At 35.4% G+C, this 19,078-nt stretch overlaps 2 protein-coding genes across 2 annotated transcripts; both read right to left on the bottom strand.

Moving 5' to 3' along the window:
• Positions 1–7,644: 7,644 nt before the first annotated feature.
• LOC134264687 (recQ-like DNA helicase BLM) lies at positions 7,645–11,666 on the bottom strand. The gene is made up of 8 exons (XM_062746953.1): positions 11,652–11,666; positions 11,439–11,565; positions 10,546–10,763; positions 9,950–10,079; positions 9,656–9,847; positions 8,811–8,929; positions 8,607–8,665; positions 7,645–7,949 (listed from the first exon to the last, which is right to left on the bottom strand). The coding sequence occupies exons 1-8, from the start codon at positions 11,664–11,666 to the stop codon at positions 7,721–7,723; spliced, it is 1,089 nt and encodes a 362-aa protein (XP_062602937.1). The 3' UTR covers positions 7,645–7,720.
• A 216-nt stretch (positions 11,667–11,882) lies between these two features.
• LOC134264688 (recQ-like DNA helicase BLM) lies at positions 11,883–13,636 on the bottom strand. The gene is made up of 2 exons (XM_062746954.1): positions 13,432–13,636; positions 11,883–12,065 (listed from the first exon to the last, which is right to left on the bottom strand). The coding sequence occupies exons 1-2, from the start codon at positions 13,598–13,600 to the stop codon at positions 11,971–11,973; spliced, it is 264 nt and encodes an 87-aa protein (XP_062602938.1). The 5' UTR covers positions 13,601–13,636; the 3' UTR covers positions 11,883–11,970.
• Positions 13,637–19,078: the final 5,442 nt, after the last annotated feature.

Here is a 19,078-nt window from a genome sequence, read left to right as displayed (position 1 = left end):
TGTCTTTTTTATATCATCCAAATGTTTCTGTAGAGTTTGTAACTGTGTGTTTTTCATCTTCTCAACTTCAGCTTTAAGTTTCTTGACAAGTTTGTCAATTTCTCTGTGCCAGTCCTCTCCATGTTTTGTTATGGCTGTTGAAAGATCTCCATAATCCTTTTTTATCTGACTCATCCTGTTTTTTACACCAGAGGCAATTTCCTGGTAGGTTGGACAAATCTTTTGATTTAATTCATTTCTTTCCTTTCTAAACATGTCTTTTTTTTCATCCACAACTTGCAAAACTTTAGATAATTTATGACCTAAATGAAGTTTAGATGCAAGGCAGCTGCTGCAAACAGGAATGTCACATTGTTTACAGTACATTTCACATCGTTTTTTGGCATGAGATGGGCATCTAGGGTAAATGGGAGTGGATTTTTTTCTGTCCTGAAATTTGACGACCTTATGATCTTCGGTTTCACCTATTGAGATGTGTTCTCCCACACAGGCCTTACACAGGTTGACAAGACATGTATCACAGTGCATCTGTACTACAGCGGTCTCACACAGGTCACATCGCATCACGTCCTGAGCACTGGTACGGGGGTCCATGGTAATTTGTAACTGAAGCATAAACAATTCAATATATTAAGAAATACACATTTATCAATGGATTTGAAGGCAACATGCATTTTCATGGACTCCAACATGCAGGAAAAACAAGCTTTGCAGATAAGCATGTCCATAGAAAAATCATATAACATTGTATGTGAGAAGGAAATTTTGTTTCCCTTAGTAAAAGATTGTAATACTGAATTTTTAAATTCTTTTAGAATCATACACTCAGAAAACTTTTAAATTCCTTACCAGACTTCAGTAATGGCGGCCGTCCTGTTGATCTATCTCCAAGTGCAGTCTCTATACACTCTGATCACGTGACACACCTGTGTTATCTACCTGTCAGGTGTTTATACTTCCTGGTCCAGATAACTTCAGCAATCGCTCTTTAAAATTCAGTTATATCTAATTTATAGTTCTAGGATTGTGTGTGTGTAAACAATAATTCTTACAGTTTTGGCTTGATTTTAATAGAATTTGGCACACAAGTAGACTACACTGAGATACATAAATGTTTCCCACTTTCACTGATAACATCTGAATGACAGATGATAAGGTGTACTACATATTTGACACAATAGGCTATAAAAATTAATGACATCTTGACTCATAAAGACACCGAAAGCAGGAAACAACAATTCTTAGAATTTGCTAATTTTAAGTCTTTTTTAATTAGAGTAAAATAAATTGCTCTAAATTGTAAAATTAAAAATGGTTCCCTAAACTTTTCATCAGGAAGGTGAAATATAAATGTGTCGGTGATTCTTGAAGTCTAAATATGAAGTTCTAAACATATTTTTTTTTTTGGGGGGGGGGGGGGGGGAGGAGGAGGAGGAGGTATTAAACTGCTCACTCACCTTACATCGCTGTCCATTGAGTCTCTTTTCCTGGATTTATGTTCTTATTCGTGCCACTCAAACGAACATAAATAATTTATAAAATAAGCACAAACACGTATATAAGGATTTGAAGCGCTCTGATAGTGCAGTTTACTTATTATACACAAATCTTTACAAATACAATTCTTCTCTAACATTGTCTTCCTTTCTACAAAACAAAACAAGATTTTTAAAACATAAAATCTTTTTAAAACAAAAGCAAGGGCGGGTGGGTGGGGATTCAGTTAACTGCACTGAAAGGAGCCTTCGAATGGCTTTAGAATATTCTGTGCTAACAGCGGTCATTAAAACCCGTGCAATGAATTTAAATGTCACCTGACAAGGTGACCAGCATTACAGCCAATAGATTACAGATATAAATAAACACGAACACGTGTTATTTGCAACATTGATAAATACATTTATCAGTCCAGTCCAATACGAAAAATCGTAATATTACAGAATATCGTAATATTATTCTTATATTACTATTTTTCGTAATATAGTTAAATTACGAAAACTCGTAATATAGCATGTTGTGAGAGACTATATTACGAGTTTTCGTAATGTAAGACAAAGAAACTGAATGATGTTAAGGAAAGTATGACGTCAGAAATACATTATGCCCCAATGGTACTAGTATCACATGGTCATTTTGGTCAGTGACGTCTATCGAAAAGTATGAAAATGCAAGAAGAAATTAACAATAGTAATTTGTGAGTGAAAATTTTGTATTATTATTCTTATATAAGAATTTTCCCAGGGATGGGAACAATTTTCCATAAAACTTCAATGTATCCTAAAACTTGTCATAGTGTTCTATAATCCCCGTTCCCTATATTTTTCCCGACCCTAAAAATCAGACCCTCATCTCCAACAACTAGATGTTACGGGATATAACTTGTACAACTTCCACTAGGCTCTGACTCTGCATGCACTTGGATCAAATGCATCAAAACAAAGAAAATGCATGCATATTCATGATGATTTGATGAAACCAGAGATGTATAATCTCTCATGAAACATAACAAAGAGGTTGTATCAGAAAAAAGGGAAGTAACTCTTAGAAGAGTTAGAAATTGCTTATATTACGAATTTTAGTAATATTACGATTTTTCGTATTGGACTGGACTGTTTATGTTCTTATTCGTTCCACTCAAACGAACATAAATAATTTATAAAATAAACACAAACACGTATCTTAGGATGTGAAGCGCTCTGATAGTGCAGTTTACTTATTTCGAAAGACAAAGAAGAGTCGAAAGAGAATGACTTGTATAATTATGTGAATTTCATATACCTAAGTTTTTGGTTACAGATAATTTATCATGAATGTTTTCTTTCACATAGCCATCTTTAGCTCTCTCTGACCTCCACCGCTCATGCTTTTTTAAACAACCTGTCACTTATACCAGCCGCTGCAGCGGAAGTTGCCCCGCCTGACCGTAAGCTATGAAGACCAAATTTACTCTTTTTATCAAACCCTATTTTTTCAAAAGCATCTAAGACGATTTCTCGTGCTCTAGTATAAGACAAAGGGCGATTATCTCTTCTAACTTTATATGCACTTGTATTTTTACAAAATGACAAAGATCTGAATAAATATTCTGATGAATCAACTTCAGCACCCAACAAGTTTATATATTCTTCTAACATATGTACAGGACAAGTGTCACCATGAGTTCTAGCAATACACACCTCCTGCCCTTCTTTGTAAACATCCATTTTACTTTTCACAATATTAATTTTCATGCACACGTCATCAAATGATATATCATTAAGTCTAATATTTGCGAGCTCCGAGAATCTGAGGAACCCTGCAAAACCTAACAAACACAAACATAAAGTACGCATATTATATAAATTGTTTGATTTGTATCTCTGAACCAATAACTTCAAATGATCTGGTGTAATTGGTTCCTTTTTTACAACTGGCTTGGAAGTCTCTCTTATTGCACCCTCCTTTGTTAATTTCACTAAAACGGATTCACATGGATCTTTTAGCCCTACTAGCTGATGTGCCCAACTAATAGAGTGTGTAGCCAATTGAATTTTACTTGATGATTTGTAATCTTTAGCGATTGAAATTATATATAGAGCCACGTGTTCATCCGCTGCGGGTAATGCAGAAATAGGTGCTAGGGCAGAAAAGCGCCACACCATCTGCAGAAAGCATTGAATGCGTACCTGTATTGACTTGATGTGCTCGATGCTCTGGATTTTAGGCAGTAGGAGGGTAAAAAGTCCCTAAGTTGTTGTAATCGCTGATCCTCAATCCTCGCACTTTCAGACCACCGTCCCGTTTTAAATATATCTGAAAATTGTATAAAACGGAATACAAAGATTAAATTGACGTTATTAATACAAATTTGTCTTATGGTGTATCAGGACCCTCAATCAACTGCAATACACCGACTTAACAGATGTATCAGGACCATAAATCATCTGCAATACACCTGACCAATATAATCATCTCATCCCCATCTCATCTGCAATACACCTCAAAACGTATCTACATGTATATTTACATTCTGAACTCAACATGTTCAACATGAGTATATAAACAGACTTTATATAACGTTCTATATTAGAATCTTGCATCCAACTTCACTGCCATTATCCCAGAAGTAAAATTTTTTTATCTAAACAAACATGCTTTGTTATCACCCTGAATAAGGATGTCTGTACAATCATTAAATAGTAAAGCATCTTTAACGTACCATCTATACGCCATATCTTTATAAAAGATAAATGGCCAAAAAACAGCGGAGGGCCAGTTTGGAACAATTAAGACCCCGAAATCCTTATATGCTATTAGATGTTTAATAGCCCGAACTACTAAGTGAATAGGGGGCACTAACCAATTGTTTTCGTGTTCCCAGTTTTGAATAAAACAGTCAATAGCTTCTGAGCCAGGATTCCAAAATTTTGAATTACACCGTCCCAACTTACAATTGTTATAATTTGCAAATCTGTCAACAGTAAAATTTCCGAACAAGTTGTTAACAAATTCAAAAAATGTTGCAGTAACGCCCCAGTCATCGTGATCTATAATATTGCTAAGAAAATCAGCTTTATCATTTTGTAATCTTGGAATCCATTGTATGTCTATTGAAATTTTTTGTTCTACACACATTTTGAAAATATTGTAAGCAAGAGATTGTAAATGATGTTTCATACTACCAGACTGAACAATTTTTACACAACTCTGATTATCAGTGAACCATTTCACTTCTTTATTCACTAAGCTATCTTTAAATGAAGCCAAAGCTAGTTCGATCGCTCGAAGTTCTCTCCAAGTAGAGCTCATACCCTTCTCAAACTCTTTCCACATTAAGTGAAAAATTTTTGAATCAACTTCGACAGTGTACGCTCCTGAAGTAGACTACTCGCATCAGAATAAATGATGACACTTTTCTTTGTCGGTGTGTGTAAATACCTTGTTTTTCCGAGTAAATACATTGCAACCAAAAATTACATTCATTTAGAACCTCGTTCTTGAGTGTGAATACAATAACATCGTCCCATGACTTTCTACATGCTATCTCTATAGAACAGAATCTTGTCATTATACTACATATGTTACCCATCACTGGTGACATTGACATAATCTTTCCAACTCTCTGGCCGTCACTCTAGGAAAACTCTTCACTAGTTTCTGCAAAGAAGCCACTGTATCGTCCAAACGTCTTGTAGGCACTGAAATAGAAAATGACTGCGAATCCCAAGAAATTCCTAACCATTCTAAGTTCTGCGTTGGGTAAAATACAGACTTTTCAAAATTTATAAGTAGCCCAAAGTCAGACAAACTCTTTTGAATGAATTCTGAAACTGAAAAACATTCCTGTTTAGATGGGGCAAACACAAAACCGTCATCTAGGTAAAGAACTATCTTAATACCCTTCTTTCTCCAGAATTTAACAATAGGTCTTATACTTTTTGTAAAAATAAATGGAGCAGATGACAAGCCGAACGGGAGCACAGTAAAACAATAATATTTTTCGTTCCATGAGAACTAAAGATATGTCTGAAAACTTTCAGAAATATCAATATTATGATAACCAGATTTGAGATCGAATTTTAGACAATAGCAATCTTTCTCAAAATAATCCAGGGATGTTTTCCAATTTTCAAACTTTATTTTCTCATATTTTCACATAATACTAGTAATTCAGTCTACTCAAATCTAGTATCAACCTCTTTTTTGACCTGTTTTCCGTGACGCTAAGAGGGCTTACAATATATGGTCTGTGTGTAACTTCTACAACACAACCTGTCTTGATTAACTGGGATATTTCTGATGTGACAAATTCAGCGTTAATTTTTGCAGATTTGTTATTTCTAAAATTCATAGATGGCGGAAAGGAGAGGAAAGGACTTTCAAAATGTAAGGAAAAGCCCCAATTTCTTCCCATTTACTGTAATGACTTTTTAGATATGTTTAATACTATGTTCCGTATGACTCTTTTCATGAACACAAGTCAAACAACCTGTGTACTTATCATTGACTTTGACTGGTCTTTCCCTTTTGGCAGTTGGATTTCCAGTGCCCTGTTCCGAAACAACCGAAGCAAACGCCGTAGGGCATAGGTTGTCTCCTTGACTGCATGTTTCTGCCTTGGCCATAGAGAAATGGCTGTTGTTGTTGCTGTTGAAAGACAGGAAAGGGCTGAAAAGTACTAGTAACCCCAGGAAGAGCCAGCTGAGCTGGAGATCCCGCAGCTGCCGCTGGTGGCGTCTTCTGTGTCCCATAAGGCTGAAATCTCTTGTTCTGCTTCTGATTTCTGAGGGCCCTGTTTTCGGCACTGCGTATCTTCTTTTCATCATCGGAGTTGTCTGCAATTTCATTACACTGGTATTCGTTGACAGTTATCCAGCCCGCGGGAGATGAGTCAGCTATGCGTATGTGCTTTTGACGCGTTTTCAATTTTTTACTTAAGTCAGAAATGATTTTCAATGATTCAGAATCTTTTAAATCAAAGGCTCTCAAACTGAATTCGGTTGCCTTCAGACTTTTATCTTGTGTAGAGAATTCTCCTCGAGTTTCTTCGAGATATACTCGGACTGCTCCGTTTTCAACTGTCCCGAGAAAGTTTTGAATTGAGACTGTATTACTCCCGTGAAGAGTTTAACAATGTCCGAGATTTCCAACGAAGAGGTCCCTCCTGTGCTGTCTTTCGGTAATTTATCTGTGTCCAAAGTCAGTTCATCACCCGAATCGCCCATATTACGTGGAAATAGAGAGTGATAAAGACGTGCTAACTGCACTGAAAAGAGCTTTCGAATGGCTTTAAAATATTCTGTGCTAACAGAAGTCAGTTAAAATTTAAATGTCACCTGACAAGGTGACCAGCATTACAGCCAATAGATTACAGATATAAATAAACACGAACACGTGTTATTAGCAACATTGATAAATACATAAAGATTAGAGGTCCTTGTCAATATGTTGTTATATGATTGAAGCTTTGAACGAAGCCGAAGAAACCCTTTCAGAATAAATATATGTTAATTTACTTTTCAATTAAAATTCTCCAAGCCAATGCTCAATAGTAAAACCCCCGCTTTGATGTGAATAAACACATCATATGAATGTACACAAGTTCAGTAATAGTAATTCCTCAGCAAAAAAAGTGCTAAAATTACAAGCATCCGCGATGAGTGGTTGCTGAGAGAACTGTGACGAAAATTTGTTATGTGTGGTAGGGAAAGACGGAGGGATAAACAACAAGTTGACATTGGATTTGACCAAAAACAAATCCCGCCACATGACATGCCTCACTCAGTCATGACAATGAGCACAAGGCAGGTGTGCCAGGTTTACAGAGTATGCTTGGCACCTGATCCAACCTTTGATTTCATGTCTCATCTGCTCCTGATTTGTATAGTTTTAACGAACTTTTGTACATACTGTAAATCACATATTTTCATGGGGTCAAATTTTCGTGGTTTGGGGGGGGGGGGGGGGGGGGGGAGGGGGAGGGAATCTCTTGGTTCGCAAGGATTTGATTTCGTGGATCAATAATTAATTAGTACTTATGTATGTAACATTTTACATTTCATGGTGGACATGAATTCGTGGGTCCCCTTAAATACCTTGAAAACGACGAAAATTAAACCCACAATAATTTGTGATTTCACAGTAATTACTGTTTAAGAACTCAAATAATGATTAAGAAATGGCTTTATTTACAATTTAATTCAAATCCGCTTTCATAAATAAATGTTTATTTCATTCAAATTTAAAAGTAAGTACCAGTCCCACCACCCAGAAATGATCGCTTAGGTTGTGGGACTGGCATAAATCCTAAGCCACCCCTTGAACTGTTGGAGCCACCCCTGGAACTGTTGGAGCCACCTCTAGAACTGCTTGATCCACCTCTCTGGTTTTTTCCAGCACTTGGGACCTTCTTGGATGACCCTCTGGAGAACTTGTATGCTGAAAATTTGCTCCCTTTTTCAGAAAATCCCCTGCAAAATGTTAGTGAATGCATTGTAAATAAAACAGAATTAAATTTAGTAAGTGTTCATTTTAAAATCTATAATATGTTGACGGTGTGACCGTTAGGGCTAGCGCAGAGACTTATTCAGTTTTCTTTAGATCGGGCTTGTCAAACAGCACGTGACATTCGGTGTGTCTAGGGCTCTGACGTCATATGCATGTTGCTTTACCAAACCAAAGCCTAAACAGGGCTGATTTTAATGAAGAATTATTTTACTGACAATTTATCTGCTATAAATTCACTAAATCAAGGCAAGTTTATTATTCGCTTAACTTTTGTTGTTATTCTCGCTAAAACATTGCTATAGCTTTCATGTACAAAGTGATGCATTGTGCATTCAAATTACTGCGGAAAGAATTCTATCAAATGAATGTGCAGTTGTTGTTAGGACTTGCAGTGATGAGCGTCGCTTTAATTTGCGACGCTTGCTGCGCTCCCGATAAGACTTTCATATCAAGAATTTTTTCAAGACTTTATTTGGCTACATTTGACAGTAGATTCAAATTTCAATCAATGCAAGATGGGCACTCCACTGAACATCCTTGTTGTACCCTAATTACATTTATGATAAAACACATACATGAAGCAGAAATATTGTAGCTCCTTCCTGGTTTTTGTCTCTTACCCAGAATTCCCAGAACCTGACTGGCTTCTAGCGCCTCTCTTCTTTCTTCCAAAACCTCTCTACAAAGTAAAAGAGTTTAATAATAATTAATTAAATGAATTCTAATCAAATAAATTATTTAAAATGTACAGCTGAACTTGGAACATGCTTAACTACTGAGAATGAGTAAATTAATGCAGCTAATCAGTGATGTTGTAGAAGTACCTTTTTGTAGGCCCCCCTCTTTCTGCCGGTGTTAGATGACCCAGCTGACTCGTCTACAAAGTAGGGAGACTCCCACTCCGGAACATCTGATTCAACTTCCTCCTCCTCTTGTTGTAAATCTACATTGGGAGATCAAAACAAAGATACTAATGGAGATCAATCAAATGTACAAAGGGAGATCAATCATATGTACAAAGGGATATCAATCTAATGTACAAAGCGAGATCAATCTATTGTACAAAGGGAGATCAATCTAATGTACAAAGGGAGAACAATCAAATATACAAAGGGAGATCAATCTAATGTACAAAGGGATATCAATCATAGGGCACAAAGGAATATTAAATCATAGATCAATCAAAGAGTACAAGGGAGATCATTTCAAAGGGTACAAAGGGAGATCATTCATAGAGTACCAAGGGAGATCAATCAAAGATTTTAAAAGAAGATCAATTAAATATACAAAGGGAGATCAATGAAATACACAAAGAGAGATCAATCAAATATGCAAAGGGAGATCACTCAAAGAGTACAAAGGGAGATCATTAACACCATACAGAGAGATCAAATATAAATGGAGATCAATAGTTATAAAAGGGAGATAAAGCAAACTAAGTAAGATAAATGGAGATCATTTAAAGAATATAGAAGTTTAATCAAATTAAATATGAAGGAAAGCTTAATAAAACAATTTAATTAGATTTTCACTTTACAATGCTGTCTTTCTTTTGGAAATATTCTTTAAAGTCTTACAAAAAAGCACATTCAATTCAAACCCCTCCTCATTTAAAACACAATTTGAAATCTGACAACTTGGAATACGCAGATTAGCGTAATTAACTTACTCAAGAGGATTAGATTATAATTCTTGGTGATTTCAAGGAATCTCTCAGCTCCATATTTGTTGACTTTGGCTTTTGGCAAACCATCGATACTTGCCGTCATCTCATCTACAGTGAGTGGAGTCTTTTCTGCTAACTGTCGCAGGGTTAGAATAGGGAATACAGTTGCGTAGTTACGTAGGCCATGCTCAGCAGCTGTAAAAAATCAAGATCTTTATGCTAAATCTTATTCAACATAATGGAAAAGGGAAAGTACAAAAAAATTAATTTAGATGTACCACTGACAGCCAACCTTACCGATTGTCTTTGCCATTTCTAGCAGTTCATTGAGACATTCTTTGATCATGTTCTCCCGTTTACTGACAGGTTCTTTACCGATCTTAGCCGCTTCAGTTCTTTTCCTACTGCCCTGTACCTGTAAATCTACCTGCAAATTAGAATGATTTTTTTTCAGAAAGAAAAACAATTGAAATGTCCACTGTACATATTCTTGTGATTAATGAACAAATAATACAGATTGCTTTCAAACAATTTCAAAACAATTACAGTCAAACCCCATTATTTTGAACTCTAGAGGTTGAGATTTCCAATGAAGTTTTATAGATAATCATGATAATGAATGAGGTGAATTACAATACATAGAGAATAGTTGGGACTTCCAAGTTCCAATTGCAAGTATCTAAATGTAATCCACATCCAAAATGTCTATGACAATGATACTTAAACTCGCTGTATTTCAAGGATTAGAAACCGATTCAAAACTTAAATCAGAAGTTCCAATTTATGTACATAAATGTAGAACTTTCAGAATCAAAACATCAACATGATCAATGAGTTTGATTATTTTTTATAAATATATTTTTCTCCATACATAATAATGCTGAGGGTCCTACCTTGCGTTTTCCTATCATCACGTCGTTGGCTTTAGGCCCGAGTCTGATATAACAAGCTTTGGTGTCTGCCGCAGTAATTTTTAGATCCTCATTTAAAATTGCGTCGATAACCAATTTTCTCAGCAGTCTCTCAGCATCAGCCCTGCTGTAATTTTTACCACGACCATGAAGGGGTATCCTGTCATGTCCAGCATCAGAAATTTTGTCCGTTTTAGCCCCTTGAAATAAAATTTAGTCACACAATAATTATCATTGTATATACACTTTATAACATGTGAATACAGATTAACCAGTGAAGTTGGCAATTTACCTTTTTCTAGTGAACAGTTTGTTGCCCATATTTTGTTTTCCAAATTAACACTACGAATATAACACACACACACACACACCAAAAACTGAACTTTATTAATAAAATTTTGGGTAACAAATATAAAATTTTAGGTTAACAATAACACATCTGATTACAATACATGTATTATGCATGCTACATTACTGTAAATCACCTTTTATTCAGGTATTGAGAATTTTCATATAATTATGTGAGACAGTCCGCTCTCGAAAATATTGTTCCAACGTAAATTAGTATTTATCAAGTAATAATCACAATTTGTGAAAATTGTGTCTGCCTAATTGAGTTTTATGAAGAGACTTACTTTTACATTTGACAGCTGACTTTTACATTTTAGTGATTGGAGTTTGTCTATGTTTAAATTGTAAAAGTCAGTCGTCAATTGTAAAAGTAAATCTCTTCATAAAACTCCAATAGAGACGTAATCTATGCCTCACAAAAATAAGATCCAGGAATCCAGACCATTTGTTCAAAGCACAAGCAAACAGATTGACAAGGCTACACTCTATATAATTTCTGAAAATTCCCCATTAGCTTTCTTTACCTCTGAATATATCCACAAAGTAGATATGGGTATAGTCGTTTCCTCGTCTTCCATTGACGGTCAGATCCTTCACACATTTCACAATCTTCTTAACATCATCTGTGACATCACGGAGTTGCAAGGACTCCTTAATATAAAAGAAATTAATTAATCATCCTTAACTGTAGCTGCAAACCCTCCAAAATTTATTTCATTTTTAAATATCAGAAAAACTATTAACGTTTGCATTGTGTATGAAATAAAGCAAAATTCAGATAAAAGTAAACAGAACATAATGTAAATTTGAGAATTCTGATGTTATATCAGGTACTGTTCTAAAGTGAAGCCAGTTCTATTAAGAACCCACGCTTACACAAACTTAAACCATTACACAAATTGTATACAATTGTATAACAATTGTATTTAAAAAATCAAAACAAAAACAAAGAATGAAAATAACCTTAAACACACAGTTGTCACAAATAGCTCCACGGAAATTCCCACACTCCTCTTGATTAAAGTCTCGCTCTCCGAAGTAATTAAGCAGCTGTGATCATTGACAGTCGGCCACGTTCTCACAGTACTGTACCATTCTGAAGAGGTTGTCTATATGAACTTTTTTGGAATCAAATGTGCCTGTCTGATCCACTGCGAAGAAACAAAACATACTCAACATTTTAGATTTTAAGTCAAAATGTGGTTGTTTGATTTTGAACAAAATCAAACATTTTTCCAGTATGTACAGTTTATATAATGAACCTCAGACATGATTGTATAAAAATATCTTTTTTCCACGGACCCCCCCCCCCCTACTTACTCTCTATAATCCTCCTCAGTCTTTTGACATCCTGGTACATGTAGCACATTATAACAGACCCCCTACTTACTCGCTATAATCCTCCTCAGTCTTTTGACATCCTGGTATGTGTAGTACATTATAACAGACCCCCCTACTTACTCGCTATAATCCTCCTCAGTCTTTTGACATCCTGGTATGTGTAGTACATTATAACAGACCCCCCTACTTACTCTCTATAATCCTCTTTAGTCTTTTGACATCCTGGTATGTGTAGTACATTATAACAGACCCCCTACATACTCTCTATAATCCTCCTCAGTCTTTTGACGTCCTGGTATGTGTAGTACATTATAACACACCCTCTACTTACTCTCTATAATCCTCCTCTGTCTTTTGATGTCCTGGTACGTGTAGTACATTATAACAGATCCCCTACTTACTCTCTGTAATTCTCCTCAGTCTTTTGACGTCCTGGTCCGGTATGTGTAGTATATTATAACAGACCTCTTACTTACTCGCTATAATCCTCCTCAGTCTTTTGACGTCCTGGTACGTGTAGCACATTATAACAGACCCCCCCCCCCACTTACTTACTCTCTATAATCCTCCTCAGTCTTCTGACATCCTGGTATGTGTAGTACATTATAACAGACCCCCCCCCTACTTACTCTCTATAATCCTCCTCAGTCTTTTGACATCCTGGTATGTGAAGTACATTATAACAGAACCCTTATAATGTCTTTTGACGTCCTTGTATGTGTAGTACATTATAACAGACCCCCCCTACTTACTCTCTATAATCCTCCTCAGTCTTTTGACATCATGGTATGTGTAGTACATTATAACAGACCCCCCCCTACTTACTCTCTATAATCCTCCTCAGTCTTTTGACGTCCTGGTATGTGTAGTACATTAAAACAGACCTCCTACTTACTCTCTATAATCCTACTCAGTCTTTTGACGTCCTGATATGTGTAGTACATTATAACAGACCCCCTACTTACTCTCTATAATCCTCTTCAGACATTTGACGTCCTGGTATGTGTATTACATTATAACAGACGCCCCTACTTACTCTCTATAATCCTCCTCAGTCTTTTGACGTCCTGGTACGTGTAGTACATTATAACAGACCCCCTACTTACTCTCTATAATCCTCCTCAGTCTTTTGACATCCTGGTATGTGTAGTACATTATAACAGACCCCCTACTTACTCTCTATAATCCTCCTCAGTCTTTTGACGTCCTGGTACGTGTAGTACATTATACAGTGAGCTAGTAGTCCGTCCCTCCCGGCTCGACCCGCCTCCTGATAAAATCCCTCCACCGACTTTGGCAAGGAGTAATGAATGACGAATCTGACATCCGGTTTGTCAATCCCCATTCCAAAGGCAATGGTGGCACATATAACCTAAAAATGCATATAGAATCTAGATGCTTGGGTTTGGAACCAATTATCAAAATTAATTAGACATACTTTATTTTTTTAAGGGTGTCAACAAATAGATGACTCTTCGCGACTAACAGTTGAATGGACATACTATTAAATGAAACATCATTCGATTATTATTGTAAATATTTACATTTCCAATAAATTTCCCCTAGTTTTCTTTACAAAAATATGCTATTCATTTTTTTTTATGAATCACATTAGGTATGTACCATGAATAAGCATGAATATCTCCATTGTTGCGTCATGATACTGCTCTTCACGTTAAAAATACAGTGCACACTGTTTTGTTTTAAAATGACAGTTGAACAGCGTAAATTAATGGCAGACATCAGAAACATAATGTAAATATAACAAATGAATTTTATTTCTTGAAGATTAATGAGGTATATGAATTACAATTCTTCACAACGGCATATTTATCATGAAGCGCTAATGAGCTTCATGAAATATGCCGGTGTGAAGCGTCGTAGTTCATAACCTCATGAATCTTCAAAAATTAAATTTATTTCTTAATTAAACCAGGCCCATGATCCACAATGCTTACCCGAGTAATTTTGGCCCTTCTATTCTTCACCAAACATTTTCTTTGGTAATATATTTCATGGCCCTGCCCTACCCAAGGAGTCATGATTAGAACAATTTGTAATTTAGAGTTTACACTACCCAAGGATGCTTCCACAGAAGTTTATTTCAGCTTTTCTGGCCAAGTGGTTATTGAGAAGATTTTTGAAATTTTTTACTAAATATTTCAAGGTAAAACTTTGATCCTCGATTGTGTCCCCACCTTACCTCCTGGGTCATGATTTGAACAAATCTGAATCTACATTAAGGAAATTTGCATATAAATATGGCATATAAATATGACCAATAATGTCTTTTGCTGTTCTTCAAAAGAAGATTTTAAAAGATTTTTTCCTGTTTGTTCCCATGTAAAACTTTGACCTCCCATTGTGATTTTCAGCCCCTGGGGGTTATGATTTTAATTCACTTGAATATACATTACCTCACAATGATTCCACATTATTTTCATATTTTCAAGTTTCCAGATGTTTTGGAGTAGAAGATGGTGCCATTAATTGATGCCAATACGTAATATCGCGATTACCTTGCAGTTATCTAACTTACCTACCGCTCTTTTGCGGGGGAGTCAAGAAATCTCTAAATCTCTGGGGCAAATGACTTTGTTTACAATAGTGACAATCGAATGATTTGAATACTGTAAAACACCTTTTATTCGCGAGAACTTAATTTTTGCGTAATTACGCGAGACAGTGTGCTCACGAAAATTGAATTCTTGCGTATAATAGTATACCTTAAGATTATATAGAGCAATAGCCACAATTCGTGAAAATTTTGTGTCGCTAATCAAGAGTCAATGACTATCACACAAAAATAAGGTGTCGCGAAAATTTAGTGATCTACGGTAGTAGATTGACAAATAAGGAAAGTTTAGAATATTTCATCAGCTTTTAAATGTGACGATTTTCAATGAAAATTTAATGAGAAAAGTCCCCTTAGTTAAAAATATTGTTGAAAATGTAACACTTTAGGATTAGCTCCTCTCAAAAATTAATAAGGCTGGTTCAGCGATTGTCTAGCAAGATATTCCACCAGGATTTTTTTTACTTATCTGTCCTCATAAATTCTACAATGATCGATCTTTCATTGTATTCAATAGCAAATTTGTCCCCATCCAACAGACGATTCCTGCCTCCATCAGGAAAGAGTTCTAGACTGCTAAGTGAAGTAATTGCAATATCAAATATTAAATGATGTCATTTTAATTTTCATGAATTCATAATTATCTCCCCTTGGATGAAGGATTTTGGATCATGGAGGACTAATTTATACGCAAGTACAATGTATATGCCCAGCAGGCACACAACATTGAATAAACGTTGTTTCAACGTTGTTTTTCTATGTTGATTCAACATTGATTTTATGTTAGATTTTGAAAATTTGTATCAATTTGATTTGAATCAACATTGATAATCAACGTTGATTATATGTTGAAAAACAGTTGATTCAACATTTATTCAATTTTTTATTTTGGAAAGGGGGTGTCATATATACCAACTTATAATTTCAACCTTTATTGCATGGTTGCTAAGATGCCTTCTTAATTGTTGAAGGGATAGCGACCATCTGATAAGACAGATAATTTCCATCATATGTTTGATCTCATCAAATTAGTAATACTACTCACATTTTTCTTATTCTGTTTCCTGAGATCCCTGAGTAGTCAATTTGATGATATCCAACATATGATGGAAACATTACCTTCTATTTCTTTTGAAAATTTCATTTTAATTGTTTTATTATATTTAACAATGAAACATTTAAATCCAACATCAAATGCCTTATAAACTGAATAAGTTTTATCTTTTTAAGTACCATTTTAAAAATGGTTTAATATTTCGAGTACTTAATACATTATTTTTAATTAGAATGACTTTTTTCCACATGAAGAAATATTAAGAAGAAAGATAACTCCTCATCACAGATATATATATTTTTTTGTTACAACCATTTACAACATTGTGATTTTCTGACTTAGGAAACATCGCTCCATAATGTTTATTAAGGTATAATAGTAAGTATTATTTTCATATGCACCTCATATAATATATTTAATGTGGTGGTAATACATCGTTACTCTTTCTATTTTCTGTGTTCAATTGCTTCATTTCATGATCTATACATAACAAGAGGCCCACGGGCCTTATAGGTCACCTGAGTATCATGTAACAACTTTCCAGTGATTGTATTTGGTTCGTGTCTTAATCAAAAAGCCATGAAATTCACAAATTTTGAAGGAGGCACCATTGCTTATCAAAGGGCAAATTTCAAAGCATTAATTTATTTTTAGTCAAAGTACCCCCCTGGTACCCCTGACCCAGCGGCCCTGAAATTATCTATTTTGAAAGAGACCCCTTTCTTCATTATAAGGCCAGCATTTTTTTCCCCCGCTTGAAAAGTGGGGGATATTAATTTGGGTTTGTCCGTCCGTCTGTCTGTCCGTCCATCCGTCCGTCCGTCCGTCTTTCTGTCTGTCTGTAACGCTTTCGTTTCCACACGATATCTCGAGAACCCTTTGAGCTTTTGCAATGAAATTTAGCACAGCAACTCCCTATGGACTAAAGAAGACCCCTATTGAACGCTTTCGTTTCCACACGATATCTCGAGAACCCTTTGAGCTTTTGCAATGAAATTTAGCACAGCAACTCCCTATGGACTAAAAAAGACCCCTATTGATTTTGAGGTCAAAAGGTCAAAGGTCAAGGTCATAAATATGCAAATTCTGTCTGTTATAACACTTTCGTTTCCACACGATATCTTGAGAACCCTTTGAGCTATTGCAATGAAATTTTACATAACAACTCCCTGTGGCCTAGGAAAGACCCCTATTGATTTTGAGGTCAAAAGGTCAAAGTTCAAGGTCGTAAATTTATTCATTCTGTTTGTGTGTAACACTATTATTTCCGGGCGATATTTCAAGAAGATTTTGAGCTTATGCAATGTTATTTTATACCAAAAGTCCCTAGGACCTCTCTTACCACTCTCAAAGTGCCATCCCCGTTTGTTTTATTAGTATTTATAGTATAACATGTCGCTATTTTTAGCACAGGGGCATGCGGAGAGTTATTGCGTATAAAACAGGTTCTCGGCGGACTTTATGTTCTTATAACATCTATTAGAACTGTTTAATAAAGGCTAAATAAATCAAACACAGTGGATTGTATAAAATTTTGACAATATCGAGCATGAATATATACATGTATGTGACTTCACTTCTGCATATACGCAACCACTACTAAAGCGCCTCCGTGGTCTAGTGGTAAGTCTCCCGCTTCATATGTGAGAGGTCCCGGGATCGATTCTCGGACGATCCTTTTTTTTTTTTTTATTTTCTTTTTTTAAAAAATGATATTATTCAGCATGTGAAAAGAAAAATTTATGAGGTTATAAAATCATTAATACAGTGTGATAAATATTCCATATAAAAAGAATCTTCTATACACATAATAGAGAATAAGCAATCAAATCTTTATACGCATATTGACATAAATGTATTTTATTTGCATCAGTATACATGTATACATTTAATAATTCTACTAATTCAGTCAGGGGGATCCGACTTTTTCCCTAAGCGGGGGACACGAATTCTCTGAATTAGCTTGTTTATGTTTAGGTTTAGTTATGAACATGAGAATTTTTGATAAATCAATTATTAACATTTGTACATTCTTTTAAACAGGACTTTTTTCATGCCATTCGAATAGGCTCCTTACAACTGGACACATAAGACTTACAAATAGGAAAGTAGAACATTTAATTGCTTATATGCAATAGCTACCACGGGCAGTTTAAAACCTGGGGGAGGAAAATAATTTACAGACAGATACTTTTGAAACGAATACATAATTATCTCACCAGCATGTCATTGTGCAGCAAAGTCGTCAACATTTTATTTGTCCTTTGAACGGGTGAAACGTTTTGAATGGCACTCGTATCGATGAATTTTACACTTAACCAAGCTCAGATCTAGCTTTATTTACCCGCCGTTTCATCTTAAAACCGGAAGTGCGAGTTCGTAAATTTGAAATCTCGATCCCGACTCAAATTTGACATCGGAAAGAAAAAAAATTGTTTTATTTTTTTTCTGAAAATTCAAAACCTTGAGCGGAGGGTTTGTAAAACTGAAAATAAAATAAATCCTGGCCTTAAATATGTAATTAGGTCATTAGTATATTAACCAGGAGCAAAGGATAAGATGTTCAAAGAATTCATGCATTTCACTATTAGAGCCCCACCCTAAAACAAGAACCCCTGACCCTGGGGCCATAAAATTCACAATTTTGGTAGAGGCACTCTTGCTCATTATAACTATGTACTTAGTTAGTTTATTTAATACCCAGGAGCAGAGAAGAAGATTTTCAAAGAATTCATGTATTTTCACTATATAATCAATAGAGCCCCGCCCTAACACCAGAACCCCTGAACCTGGGGCCATAAAATTCACAATTTTGGTAGAGGCACTCTTGCTCATCAAAACTATGTACGTAGTTGGTTTATTTAATACCCAGGAGTAGAGAAGAAGATTTTCAAAGAAATAATGCATTTTCACTACCTACTTATTGAGCCCCGCCCTAGCACTTGAACCCCTGACCCCAGGGCCATGAATTTCACAATTTTGGTAGAGGACTCATTGCTGATTACAATCATGCAAACAGTTTGACTGCTTGATGTCCAGGAGTAAAGAAGAAGATTTTTAAAGTAATATACGCTATAACGTGTGCCATTTTAAAATACGGCTGGAAATTTATATATTTTGTTTACCAATAAAAGTTACGAAAATGCTGTAAATTACACCATTTAAATAAAATTCGTTATAAAGTTATCAAATTA

This window comes from Saccostrea cucullata, unplaced genomic scaffold, assembly GCF_032062105.1.
Source record: "Saccostrea cucullata isolate Sc308-1 unplaced genomic scaffold, CSIRO_AGI_Scuc_v1 ctg2492, whole genome shotgun sequence".
NCBI classification, from domain to species: Eukaryota; Metazoa; Mollusca; class Bivalvia; order Ostreida; family Ostreidae; genus Saccostrea; species Saccostrea cuccullata.
Note: the sequence above shows the minus strand (reverse complement) of the source record. Positions and strands in the feature narration are given on the sequence as shown.